This window comes from Bombus vancouverensis, chromosome 9 (genome assembly GCF_051014615.1).
Source record: "Bombus vancouverensis nearcticus chromosome 9, iyBomVanc1_principal, whole genome shotgun sequence".
In the NCBI taxonomy this organism is placed as follows: Eukaryota; Metazoa; Arthropoda; class Insecta; order Hymenoptera; family Apidae; genus Bombus; species Bombus vancouverensis.
In genome coordinates, this window is record NC_134919.1 from 15,986,363 (window position 1) to 16,000,952 (window position 14,590).

The following is a 14,590-nucleotide window of genomic DNA, read 5'->3' on the forward strand; positions in this document are numbered from 1 at the left end:
TCCTTTCTCTTTTGCTAGTGTGAACGTTAGAACATTCACGATTGGAAGAATATTTGCGAGAAAGAAGCCCGGAATTAGATTCCACCTCTGCTAACCGAAAGCCTCAAAGGAAACACACGGAACCACCCGGCAAACGAAATCATCCGCCATCGTTCCCTCTGTTCGAGCCTAGCCGTTTCTCTGTTCCAGTCTGACCCAGAACCTCCACAGATCTTCGAAAAACGCCCGACGAAACCAACCAAAAGAAAGAGGAAAAAACAACGAAAAAGGAGACGAAGTAGAAGATAGAAGAAAGAGAAACGACAGAGAGGAGAAAGGAGAATCGTGCAATAAAGAGGGATCCGGTTAAAGATTCGCTGGACGTACGTAGATGAAAATTCCAAAGTCAAGAGAGGAACGACCGAGGATAAGGAGAGCCAGCCTGAAAGGGTGGATCGAAGGGAAGAAGTGAAACGTTTCCCTCCTTTCTCTATTTCCCTCCGCGAGCAGAGGACTCTTTGCCGTTTTTCATTCCGGAAGATCGATCCTCGATGCCTTCTGCCTGGCCTGGAAGGATCAAAAGGACCACGAAGAGCTCTGGAAAGAAAGGAAAACGAAGAAGGAGCGTATCACCGTTGAGCGAAGAGATGAGACGACGAGACGTGTTCTCCAAGATGGTGTGCGTAACAATAATCAAATACCGCGGGGAGAGACTCTCCCCGTGGGAAATAAAGTTCGACAGGAACGGAAAGCGGGGATTTCATACGGCGAAAGCGATCAGGAGATACAAACGTAAGCGTAAAACGTTTGCTTATGCTTGTTAGCGGTAAAGCGTGCTAAGATGATTTATCCTCGAAGTTTGACCAGGGTTTTGACGAGTTCGTTCGTTAAAATCTCTTCGGTGCTAGAGGCGTTGAATGGACACGATTAGTCTTCGTTCTTCGTTTCTTAGAAAAATCACAGCGATGAGCGAACGGTAAATGACAGATCGCCGTTAAAAATAATTACTTTGGCTGGAACCTTCAACGAAGAATCATATTTAACGTATAAATTCTTTAGAAAGGATCGATATCACGTTCCCTTTCACCAAATGAAACCCGATTTAAAAGTGAAATTAATCATCGGTAAAAAGCAAAATCATAGTAGCGAAAGGGCTACTAATTTATACGAATACGTTCGCTTTGCATCGAATAAACGTACCTTTGTTACGATGCTAATGAACTGAACGACAGAAGATGTATTCGTTTTCGATAAAACCGATCTGAAATCTTAATATATTATATTTCCTTTATAAAATAAAATTTTATCGATAAATTCTTCTTACAGGATAAAAAGGATTGGTGTTCGAAGTGTTAATCACTTCGTATTTTCCATACGATACTCGAATGGATAACCCAAAAACACGAAACGAATGCGATTAGTTGTACTATGTTGTAACATACAGTTCTCTCTCTTAACACGTCGCAAACCATTTTGAGCTTGCCAAGTGGCAACTGAACAGGAAGTCATTAAGAATCCCGGATTAACATCGCCGTTATAATTGAAGTTAGTTCGCTGTAGTTTATAGACCTCCGCGCTCGTGTTAAACGTGCCAGTATCAGGTGCAAAGTATATAATAGAGTCGCAGTCATTATTATCCAGATACTGCAACTGAAGTTTCCCAAATCCCTTATCCTCTCCTGACCTTATATCGAATCCGAAGGAAGTAAATGCACAGGAAGGACCGGATATTAGCCGATTCACAAAAGTTACCATTCCAGGAGCAACTTCTCACGTGAATCGTACGATGCTATATTTGTCAAGTTTTCATCTAATATCCATTTAATTTCATTTTATTTGTCCTACTACTTTTACCGTTACTTTACTTTACCATTTACTTAGTTTACTGGCTAGACTTTTGCTTCAATTTACTATTTACTTTACTAAATAGCTTTGGTTTTACTTCATTTTACTATTCGCTTTACAAGTTTCTAATCCTCTACTTTCGTCTCATAGATCATTTCGAACATTTTCCATTTTGCAATTTTATCAACTTCCAATTATTCGTTATTCTTCTTCAACGTTTTTTATCGTTTCTCATTTTTTAATCTTATAGTTTCTAATTGCCAGGTACATTCCCTTTTGAATTTTCTCCGAGCTTGGATTATTCTTCGTTTTACAATTTTTTACTCTCGTTCGCTTGTTCCTCTTATTCTTTGCTTTACACTTACCATTCGTTGGTGCTCTTGCGACTCTTTCAGAACATCAAGAGCCAATCATTTTTCAGTTTATAATTTCGTAACTTTCGGTTCTTCTTTACTCTTTCCACAATTTTCCCATAATTGTAATCACTTTTTACTCCGATACTCCATACTTTGCGATATCTCGTCCAATTTCGTTCACAGTTTTAATCGCTTTTATATATAATTTCATAATTTTTCTACTCCTCCGGGGTATATCGAATTTTCTCACGATTTTAATCATTTTCAATTATACAACATTTTCAAAGTTCGCCACGTCGAAACGAAAGAGGTGGAACGGTACTGTTAATTCTCTTTGAAGAACAAGTTGCTCGTGGTTTCTCCCGCAACTCTGATAATAATCTTTACGCGAAAACTCGGCGATCGGTTTGACGATCGTTTGTTCCGTCTCATCGCAGCGCGGATCGCTCGAAGGCTTTCACTAGATCATCCGTAAGAACTATCTTTCCCAGAACCGTGTCTGCTCACGGCAGTTTCATCCGCCAACTAGAAATCAAAATCTGATTGAAATCCTGTGCACCGTCAAAGTTCTTGCCGTGTATCAAAGAGAGGTCGTAACGCGTTCTTTATAATCGCAACGAGCTACGAGCTTTTCCAAACATCTTTTGTGAACCGAGTTTTCATCAGCTTGAAACACGTTGATTGATTACCGCCGGTGAAACGTCTCTGATCTTTCGTTCCGCTTTCGATAATTCTGCACGCGTACAAATTTTCATCGCGAAACGTGAATCTTAACCAAGACATTGGTAAAAGAAAAATAGAAAGCGACTAAGGTAAATTTTATTTAGAAAAACAGCTCTGAGAATAATTGCTGCTTTATTCTTACTGGTGCGCGAATATTTATGCGTTTTTTGGGAACTTTGAAGCTGTAGAAAGGCGTATAATATACAAAAATACATAAAATATCCGATTGTTTGCCGGAAAAGTGTCTTTCTTTTGCAGACGCGTCTTTTACAACAACTCATCTTTATACAAACATGAAACCTAATCTGTCGAACGTTGTGATCTTTAACTTGATAGAACAGAATGGATCATACGTAATTCGATAAAATAATATAAAACGGAAAATACTGTGCATCCGTTATTTCCTTATAAAACGAAAGAAACTCTTCAGACGATCTAATAGAATCAGACCAAAGTATAATTATTAGAAGATCGCTAAGAGTTTAAGACCGATCTTGCGCTAGTCGTTCAAGTAATTAATCCATAGTTCACGCAATGAAGAGTAAAGAGCGAGCTTAGATCGAATAAATTTGGATGAGGTTACGTGGAAAATCGGAAGCCTCGTGAAGCCGAAACGCAAGCGATAATAAATACAAATATAATATAAATTATCCAAAGTAAAATACTGGTTTAATATTTAGCGAACGAAGCTAATCTCTGGTATAACTTGCACTTCTTTAATCGCGTTAGCGAAAGAAACGAGCTGGCATAAAAATTCATCGTTTAATTATTACAATATCCGTGAGAAAAATTCTTCTATAACCCATATAACTTTTCGCTGTACTTGGCGCGAGCACGTTCTTCCAAGATAGAGGGAGGAGTATTCATTCGCTTTCATCTCGATAGAATCGACGATCGGTTCTCGATATTGCCCTCTATCTCAATCGGGCAAGACTGCGATGAGAAAACACTCGTAGCACGCTCGAAAAAGGGAAACGCTGCTCGCTCGCCTTGTCTTCTCTTTCTCTATGGCATCTTGCGTAGTGGAAGACTCTTCTCCTGGATGATATCGCTGATTGAAAGCGGTTTGTGCCGTTCGATGCACTACAAAACCGTCTAGAACGAACACAAGCATTGGCAAGTAAAGATTCAAGCTAAAGTAAAGTACACCGAAACGAATAAAAGCATGGATAAATCGCAGATCTTAGGAAAATCTCAACGATATTCTTCGTTTCTTTTGTTTCTCTGTTTTCTTCGATTTTTAATACGTTTATGAATTCCGTATTTCGCTGTTTGATCAATGAGAATTTCTAACGAGCACAGAAAGATTTCAAAGGTTTTCCGTGATAGCTTTAGAATTACTTTTGGAGATGTTTTCAGCAGCGAAGAGTTTATTGGGATTTTGTCGGATCGGTAGGACTTTTAAAAGAATTTTTCGAACGGTTCGCAGGTGCTACTGAAAGAAGTAATTTTCTGAGTAGCAGCTTTGTTTGTTCCATTTCCTTTCCTTTTTTAGACATGCTTTATCTTGCGGGATTATCGAGTCAATGCTTCAAAGTTGCTTTTAGAAATACACCTGTTTGGAAATGGTTTACAAGATTGAAGTTTAATCTTTTGGACAATTGATATTCGAACGTGAAATGCTATCAGATATTCGCCCAGTCTTACGAATAATTTCTCGATAAGCCACTCGTTTTCTCCGGTTTCTTTTTCCGCTTATCTTGTCTACGCCTATCGCGAGAGAAAATACACACAACTCACGGAGAAAATATTTGCGACAGTTCACAGGAGGAAAAAGTAGCTACGGAACACTCTGCACCCTTTTGGTCCTTCACCACTCGTCTCAGAATTTCGTCCGGACATTGTCAACTCGATCGAAAATAATTGCAAAGTTCTCGTTCTCGTCGAACATCGCTCGAACAGCGGATGGAAGAATTCTAAGACGTCGCTAGAAATTATCCCTTGTCTTTCACGCAATAATGAAAGAATTCGCGCAGCTTGTCGAAGATTGTCACCCTTTTTCCCTCTTTTTCCTTTTCATTCGAACGATTCCCGGCGAAAATGTTCGCCTTAAATAAGTAAAAATAGCAGAGGACGCGCGTCGTTTCTCTCTAACCTTTTCCCAATTCGAAAATTCGAACGGTGATTCGAGCATAATTGGACGCTGTATGCGAACCGAGCGAAAACGTTGAAAATCGAAAGATTGATTCGTTTGATATCGTAAATTTCCTGTCTATAATGGACGCGGCTTCCGACGGAAAATTATTCGATAGGCATGCTGTTAAATGTCGCTATTAAATCTGCGTGCAACGATGAAGTGGTCGCGTTCAAACGGCTATCCTGTTTCATTTTCGGCTCGTTTGAAACCGTTGAATAAATTTTGATTGCAACGTCTCGATATGGAACGCGTGGCTACCGATAATCGCCGATGAAAAGATTCGGCAGAATGTTCCTCTTCACCGACAAAGGAAATTGAGAAGAACGCGTACCGGTGGATTTTGAAATATTAGAAAAATTCAACTTCAATTTCTTGCTTGCCGATTCGGATTTTAATAAAATTTAATAATTTGAATAAAATCTGGCCGACGCTCCAAACTAAGCACACAGAATAAAATTACCCTGTATAAGACCGTAATAAAACCTGTCCGGACCTACGGAATCCAACTACGGGGAACAGCAAGTAACTCCAACGTTGAAATACTTCAACGCTCCAATCGAAAACGCTAAGATCCATTATAAATGCACCCTGGTATGTCACCAACGAACTAATACATCGCGACCTCAAGATACCAACAGTCGAGGAGGAAATAGCAAAATATAGCGACAGGTATAGCAAAAGAGTCAAGAAACATCGAAACCCCCTAATTACCGGACTACTCGATACGTCGGACCGGATCCGCAGGCTGAAGAGACACTACCCGCTAGACCTAAACGCTAGATTCAATTAGTTATCTAAATTAAGTAATATTTACTTATTTATAATACTTACTTATAAGTTACACTTATCTATAATAAGTATTAACTTATTATAAATAATTAGCCATGTCACTGCGCCACGCCAGAAAAATTACTGAAAATTCTCAATGCGAGAATTGATTGTAAATTTTAATAAATAAAAAAAAAAATTTGAATAAAAGGAAAGGTTGAGCGCGGCGAAAAAAGACTGATTACGAAGGTGATAAAATAACGTACGATACGAATATTTAGGAGAAAAACTAAAAACTAAACTAAACTATCTCTGTTCGTCCTTAATAAATTCTTTGCACAAAAGGCGAACCTACACTGTAGCAATTTCATCGGCAGCGCACAACAGACAAATCACGGCAAAAATACTTAGAATGCAGGCAATAACCGTCAAGCAGAGAAGCAACGTTGCCCGTACGAAGGAAACACGAAAACGAGCCACGAGATTTAACCCTATACAAGTTCATGCTCGAAGGGAGACAACTTATTCAATTTTGTCGCTCATCCGGAAACAGCACGTCCCTATTCTGACCTGTATTTTCCTTGATTCCGCGATGAATCAGGCAGGATCGCGTTCCAGCAAACGAGATCCGTCCTCCAGATCTCTTTATATTATTTCGTTATTCTTTCACGAGTCGAGCCCACGAGACCGCTTGCTTCGCCAGGTTGGCCTTTCAATTTTCAGCGCACTATCCCGCTAACACAACGCGAGGTACTAGAAAATGTCGGCCATGAAAGATGCAGGAAGAAAACGAGTAGAGAGCAACGAGCTCTGTCGTTCTACTGCTCGTTTGTAACTCGTCGCTGGACGAACCAACGGAAGCAATCAGCGACGATAATATCATTTCACCTGCCTCGAGACGAATTTCTATGCTAATTCCCCCTCCATCCAGCGAATTTCGATCGCTCGTATTTTTTAAACATTCCCAGACGCGCTGTTTTCTTGGTATTGTCAGTTCTTTCTATAGTTTTCTTGACCTTGTCTCTTCTTCGATTTATGTCCCTTGTGGAAGATACGAAACATTTGGAAGTTACAGTTCTTTTTTCGTTTCCGATCGTCTTCATGAAAACGTGAAAAATTCTTATTTCCTAAGTATAGAAAAGGTATAAAGCCTCTTAAGGATCGTTATAATTGTCAATTCAAAGGTTGCCGATATTGAAATAGCGAAATTAGAATTTTCACCATTTTATCTTCTTATATAGCCTTTTCACAGCAAGCTTCTCTATACTTGGCGTTCTACCAATTAATGAAAATATTTCTATTCGTTTTTTCTGTTTGTTAAAAGATCTTACTTAAATACGGCGCTTGTTTCACCGTAGAAGGTAAGGTTCGTTTGCGTAAGACTCTACATAAATCATTCTTTCGTTTACAAAATCTTGATAAATAGGTTCGAAGCTGTGCCTCTTTGAACACTTTATTTTCATGGAATCCTTAACTTTTTTATTTACGAGATTGCCTTCTTTATTTCGACGAGCTCGTGGACATTGTAAATTTAGCGAACGTTCTGTTTTCTTTGGAGTTTTACCTCTTTCCTTGAAAGTTATCTCTTTGGAGAAAGTTTCAGAAACCTGCGGGAAACGTTCGTGGAAATATGAAAAAATGGAATATTGCTGGGAAATAAATTTTATAGTAATCGTAGCAAATAAAGACGACCGATTCCAATACTTTGATTTTTCAATGCGCTAAAAAATTGCGATCCGATCGCGTTACGATAATTTTCACGCGTGTACTTAAATCTCTGGGAAAAATTTCCACAAAAATGAGAGTCGGCGAAGAATTTGCAAAAAATTTCCATTTTTTTCACGATTCCATTATTTTGATCTGTGAAAAAGTAATCCAGAGGAACGAGACTTTAATAAAAAGTACAAAATTTCCTGCCATTTCCTCGTCGCAATTCCATCATTCTAATTCCCTGTACAAAAATAAGCGAAATGAACGAAATAAACAAAAAGCCTGGTAAAAGATCAGAAAACTCTTATTTTCTATCCTACGACTCCGCTGTTCTCTCTGACTTTCTGAAAAATTGCATCATAACGTTTTTTTTTTTCTGGTTTTCACTCTTACAGGTACCAATACATCTCGTAGCGTGTCAAAATTTGTAAAAATCTGATAGACAACAAACGATAGTTTCATCTTTCTCCTCTTACTCTGGTTTCGTCGTTCCAAAAAATGAGATTCGATGATTTCTACTGTTGTCTCCTTAAAAGAGTAGCTAGCGAGGTTCGAGACACGTGAATTTAAACGGATGTATCGCGAGACCGAGCCGCGTAACAATGAAAGCACGATAAATGGAGATTGAAGGGACAGAGACGGTTGTCTTGGTTCGTCTTCAGTCACCGCTTCTGCTGTTATTATGAGTCATTATGAGCTTCAAAGCTGGAATATGGAACAAGTTACTATATACGCGACTCGCTCTCATTGTTTCGAGGGCCGCTTTAAAATAATTGCTAAGCGCCATTGTCCACGCAACAATCACCACGCTCGTATCCATTACATTCACAGAAGCGAGGTGTTGTCTCGCGCTAATCCTTCTTCACTGAATTCGAAAATGAAACGACCAACTTTAATAGCATTCTTTCTTTCCTCGCCCTTCGCCATCGCGGTGGGGAGAGGAGAAGAAAAAAGAAAGCGGAGAAGAAAAGATATCAACGCTACTTTCCCGTAAATGACAATGAATTTTCTGTAATTTTGTAGCTGCTCTCCGGGGAATCGCGTATTCTGTGCGTTTCACGGGCGGAGGTACAGGATGTCCGAAAAATTAATCCCTTCGTTTGTTTTTTAATAACTTGTAACGTTGTATTGGGAATTTGTTACGATGTTATTCTATACAGATGCACTGGAGATTTGATATATCTCGCGTGTATATTTTTCGCATCGGACATTTTTCCATTGTATTTATCAAAATCGAGAAATCAATAGGTACACGAAAGGGAAGAAAATGGAAAATAAAAGGTAAAAAAATGAGATGAAAACTGTATTCGAAGCTCGTATTTTTTCCAGGATTATTTTCATCCGAGGATTTTGTTATCTCTTAATTTCATATAAATTTCATGGCTGTCCGAATCGGCAAGGTTTTCTTGCGATTCTCAAACAACGCGAAAGCATTCCCAACGCTCGTGGGGGGCGAAAACAAATAGAACTCGTTAAAATGGGCCGAGGGAATCGCGTGTAATCGGCGAAACTCCTGGCGAGCCGAACTTCGCTATGGAAATTCCACAAGAGTGGCGAACATAAAGAAGCTCTTAGAGGTAGAACGCGTGCAAAGTCGAAAAGCCGGTCTCTAGTCGGCTTTTCGTTCCTCGTGTCCGGTTGTATATGGACGACACACCGCAATCGCATGAATTTCTGAGGACCACAGGGGACAAAATTCTGGAGAAGCTTCCCCTCTGCTAGGAATGTATTATTAAACAATTAATTACAATGGTCAGCACGCGGTCTCCCATCCCTTGTAGCCCAGCCAGATCATTCTTGAATTATTTCAGTGCAGACAGTTGCAACTCTTCGTCGCTGAATTACGATGTTGCCACGTATTCGAATTAACATAGCAACGAACGGTATTTTCATCGTTTCATTTCATTTCTTGAGTATCCTCTTAAAAGGGAAAAATATACATAAATTGTACACCTAAATTAACTGTTACTTGCAATTCGATGGATCTAATAGGGTTCTTCGAGTTTTTAGAATTAACGTAGTATTAATTTTTCAAAAAGGACTACACCAACTTTGGGTGCTTGTATTTTCTGATAGTACCGATATACCTTCGATTTGCTGTATTTTTTTTTTTTTCATCTGAAATCTTGAACCTCTCCATTCCACTGTATACTGTTGAGTTGGCAACTAAGTGATCGCGGATTTTTGTCATTAGGTGGTATTGACAAAATCCGCGATCACTTAGTTGCCAACCCAATATATATTTGAAAAGTTTCTTTCGTTTTATAAGACGCACAATGTTTTTTGTCTTATATTAGTTTACTAAATTATACACGATAATAAAAATACGACGAAATGGATGATACCTAATTCAATAAAATAATATAAAACAGAAATTATTGTTCGTCTATTATCACCTTATGAAACGAAAGAAACTTTTCCGACAATCTGATACAATTACCAAAAGTAGGATAATTGTGAAAGCTCGTTGGTAATATTATTAAATTTCTCAATGAAATCCGAGTATTCCCGAACTTCCTCTAGCATTGCTGCGTCCTTTTCCAATGAACGACAGCGTGGAACCACGTTAAGACGAAGGTCCATCTAATCAAACATCCACCGCCGGTGTCTCGGTTTCAGGCAATAAACTGATCTGCGACTGCAAGCTGGCATGGATCTGGGGCCTGAGGAACGAGACGAAGAACGTAAAGCTGCGGGAGTCCCTGGAGGAGCTCACTTGCTTCCTGGAGAGCAATAACGCAACGCTGAAGATCAACAACGACGACCTCGAATGGAACGAAGCGCTCGAAATTGCACGAAACTCAGGTAGGTTCAAGGTGCTTACACGCTTTTCGTTTCTACTGTCTGCCCGTTCAATTTTCTCGGACATTCTGCTAGCCAGATTTTCGTCTTAGACCCATTTGTTCTGTAAAACTATGTAACAGCGTCGATGAAGTTTTACGACGTTGCGAGTCACGCGTTTATAGTATTAATACAGATATTCGGTAATAGCGAAACAAGAAAGTGAGAAGTTTGTAACAAAATAGCGAGTAATAAAGCAAAGTAACGAAATGAAGGAAACGTTGGAGAGGAAAGTTTTACGAATCGCGAGTCGCGTGATAAATTAGATAAGACGTTGCGAGTAAATTGTATAAAGTCGACGCAAGTTGAGGTGAAGTCGAGTAAATTTGTAAAAGAAAAGTCTATAACCTATGCATTTTGTAAATGTTAACGGTGAGCTTTTTCTCGGATAGTAGCACGAAAATGAAACGCGTAGCGTAAAACCGTGAACACGCGTGAATCGCACTTTATGATCCCGTTATTCGTATTCGGATGTTAATCTGTCGTCATTCAAAATATTATCTTTCAACGTAAACAAAAAAGCATTGAGAACAGTGGGCTGAATTCGTCCAAGTGCATTTCCCTCATTGTAACGAATGAATAAGGCTTGCTTCTTGGGATCTTGCATTGTCCGCTAGGATGGCTCCTTTCCCTACATTGTTTTCGCGGTTCATGGTAAACGTTACTTCGTACCGAATGTTTGGATCGAATTCTGATTCTCTGCGATACAGAAGAATAGACATTTTAACCATCTCCGAATTTATTTCGATTTACCAAAAATTAAAAGGAAAAACTTTGACTAATTATTCGTAGTAAAAATTCATCTACTCGAATCTAGTTTCGTAGATTGAAGCGTACAATATTTTTATCGTTAAACGGAAGAAGGGAAATATTATTTTACGAAACTATCGGAACGCGATATGTGTGCCGTGTATAGATGGATTTTTAATCGATACATTTGAAAAGAAAAAAAAATCGTCTCTATTTATTAGCCACTTTGTGCAAAACTGAATCGCAGGAACACCTGTTTCGCGTTACAGTTTCTTTCAATTGGTACAAAGTGTGCCGGAATATTAACCTTTATAACGACCAGCCATAACGTAAATCACGAATCCATTAAATTCATTTATTTTGCTGGTGCGTTACATTTGCTATTACTGCCAGATACGAATAAAGGCTCGAAAAATGAAATGAAATACAAAAAAAAAAAGACCGAATACCGCTTGGAGACAAAGGAGCTTTCGTTTCATTGTAAACCATATCGACAAATAATATTATATTAAATTTTGTTCCATTGTTTCGTTGCACCTAGTACCCGCATTACATCCCAGGGGATAAAATTTCATAAAACAAATATTTTGTAATAATTCCCTGTGTCTCAACGATATCATCTGAGGGCTAAAAATTACTTGAATTAATCGAATTAATGAGAAAATTTAATGTCCAGGGCATAAAATTGCGGCTGAAAGCGAACGCTAAACAAATTAATCAACGTTCGAGATACGGAGGGAAATTTTGCAGTTTCGTTGTTCGTCCCTGCAAACTAATTTTTCACAATTAAATCACAACGTTTTCCGTTTCAATGATCAAATTCACCGTCGTACGAAATCTTTAATAATCCAGCCGATGCTTGGACTTACCGATATCTAGAACGTTTAATCAGTACCCGACCAATAAAATAGAATTTCCGATATTCCACTCGTTGTTAGAGACCCTCGGTATTTCGAATTTCAAATTCTCTGTTCGATAATCGAATCCTTCAAAAGGAATATTTGGTATCGGTTTAATTGATCGATATTCCTCGAGAGCATTTCAATTTCCTAGCAATCGGTTACAAATGAAAATGTAGTTATTCTCTTTAAAAGCTGACAGGCAAATTATACGTCGCTTAAAACGAAAATACAGAAAATTAACGTAACAGTAGGCGTACATAAATTAAAAGAGAAAAAAAAGATATCGCGGATATCGAAATTTTCATATTCCTAATAAGCAGACGACTTTTTCACAATGAGAACCATGGTCCTTTAATTTTCATTTTACTCTACACTTTCAACGACATTCCATTTTACCGAAATGATCAAAGAAAGGGATCCTAAGATTCTCGCGGACGACGGTTATGCGGACCACGCTGTACGTCCTTTTTTAAACAAAAAAGTTTCCGTTTTATTTCGCTTTATCTACGACATGTCAAGCCCTTTTCTCCTCTCTATTTCATTTCGCGATATAGAAGACCAAGGAAGGAAACAGCAACAATCTAGAACGCATTTTCGACGACTGCTCGATATGCATTTTGTTCGAATTTTCGATTCTCTGCTGTTACAGAGGAATATCGCACCGGGAGCTTGAGAGACGGCAGCATCGAGGACGACGACGCCTACTTGGGCGACGAATACGAGAGCAAAGATGGATACGAGGATTCTTCCTCGAATTCCGATTTTCAGCCGAAGGTAAGATATACGTTTACCTTCTATATTTTTCTTCCTGCCATCGAAGGGAACGGGATCAATTTCGCCCCAATTCCATCACCGCGTTTCTTCCAATCTGTCGCTGAATTAAGGGACGAATAACCTGTCGCCATTATATTTTATGTTACGTTCATCGTGTCTTATCACGCAATATTTGTCTACAATTTCTACAACGTCTTTTATCTTCTTTCTTCGTGAACAATTTTGATATTCGCGAATATTTCTCTGTCGATACCCGGTATTAGGTCGTCCGGAAAGTGTCTTTCTTTCGTAAACGTGTTTTTTACAACAGTGCACCTTCGTACAAACGTGAAACCAAGTCTGTGAAATGTTTATCTCAACAGAACGAAATGGATCGTACGTAATTCGACCAAATAATATAAAACAAGAAAACGTTGTACGTCTATTATTTTCTCATAAAACGGAAGAAACTTTTCGGACAAGCTAATATTTTAAGGAAATGTTCGATTTTACACCACACCGTTTACCGATCGTGCATTTAAGCGAACAAAGTGTCACGTTGATTCAATATCGACTCGAATTTCAGTAACCTGATTTTATTTTTATTTTATTTGATATTATTTTATGTACGAACAGATATCTGTACTGTAAGCAAAGCGTATACATCGTGCAGGTGTCGCGAGAGAAGATTTTCAAATTGCTTTAATCGCATATCCAAATGCCATCGCGATAAAATGTATCGGACGTTGAAGAGACGCGCGACCGAATTAAAACATGTAGAAAAATCGTCTGGAATTCGACGAAACGCTGCATACCGCCTACATGGGCGCGAAACACTGTCTGGTTATGAAACGCTGTTATAAAGTTCCTTATCACGAAGGGACCTTTGGTTTCGCCGGTTTTTTCCACGTGCTCGGAATTTCTCGGAGACTATTTTTTATTTAAATGTCCAACGGAAGCATAGGGTGCGGATAAGCTGACCAGGCATGACGATATTTCGGAAAAACCACAAGTAAAATCGACACTTTGTTCGAAATAGCGTAACTTATTTCTCTACGTGACGAAAGGCATTTATTTATTCGTACTGCTCTTCTTTTTATCTTTTAATAAAAATGTATCGCGCCATAAAGTTTCAAGCGAACAATTTAACAAACTGTGAAATTTGTTTAACGAAACGCCGCATTCTATTTTTATATACAATTAAAACCGGCCAAAGCACTCGGCCACGTTTTTCGCCCCTCGATTTATTCTCAAAATATGTACGCATCGACTCACTTGTCAAAATAATGCCGCGACTAAAGTTTTAATTCGTCCGTTCGTTTTCAGCGGACAACAAATTCGGACCATCGAATGTTTCCGATGTTGCGTTTAGTTGCGCCCGAAATGGAAAAAGCTTTGTGAATCGTGAACGGAGGTTAAACGTGTGGTGTGTATCAGCGTTCCACGTATAAAATTAATGTCTAATAAGATTCGAAAAGAAGTATCGAAATATCGTTTATTCGCGTGTTTATAAAATAAGCAGAAAGTAAAAAAGAAAGAGGAAGAAGCGGCGAAAGTTTTATCAATTGCGCCAACTTTCTCGATACCAGTCTCTTGCGTAGTTGCCGGCAATCCTTTCGAAGAAGGCGAGAAACTACAACCAACATCGTACGAATTCCATACAGACGTAAGGAAATGTTATTTATACGAATAGAAATTCTAACACCGTCGTAGGAATTTTATTTTTATTTTATTATCAGTAGACTGAATTGTCTAATCGTAAGAATATTCTTCAAAAAAAAAAAAAAAAAACATACAAGAAAACGTTAATCAGGAGAAGATACGTT

The 14,590-nt window shown here is 38.6% G+C and overlaps 1 protein-coding gene across 2 annotated transcripts in view; it reads left to right on the forward strand.

Moving 5' to 3' along the window:
• The window catches only part of Con (leucine rich repeat protein connectin), a 349,474-nt gene that overhangs the window by 325,436 nt on the left and 9,448 nt on the right, over positions 1 to 14,590 (forward strand). For both annotated transcript variants that reach the window (XM_033337975.2, XM_033337976.2), the window contains 2 exons: positions 10,138 to 10,323; positions 12,661 to 12,785. In XM_033337975.2, coding sequence (XP_033193866.1) covers positions 10,138 to 10,323; positions 12,661 to 12,785 — 311 coding nt within the window. The remainder of the gene's footprint in view (positions 1 to 10,137; positions 10,324 to 12,660; positions 12,786 to 14,590) is intronic.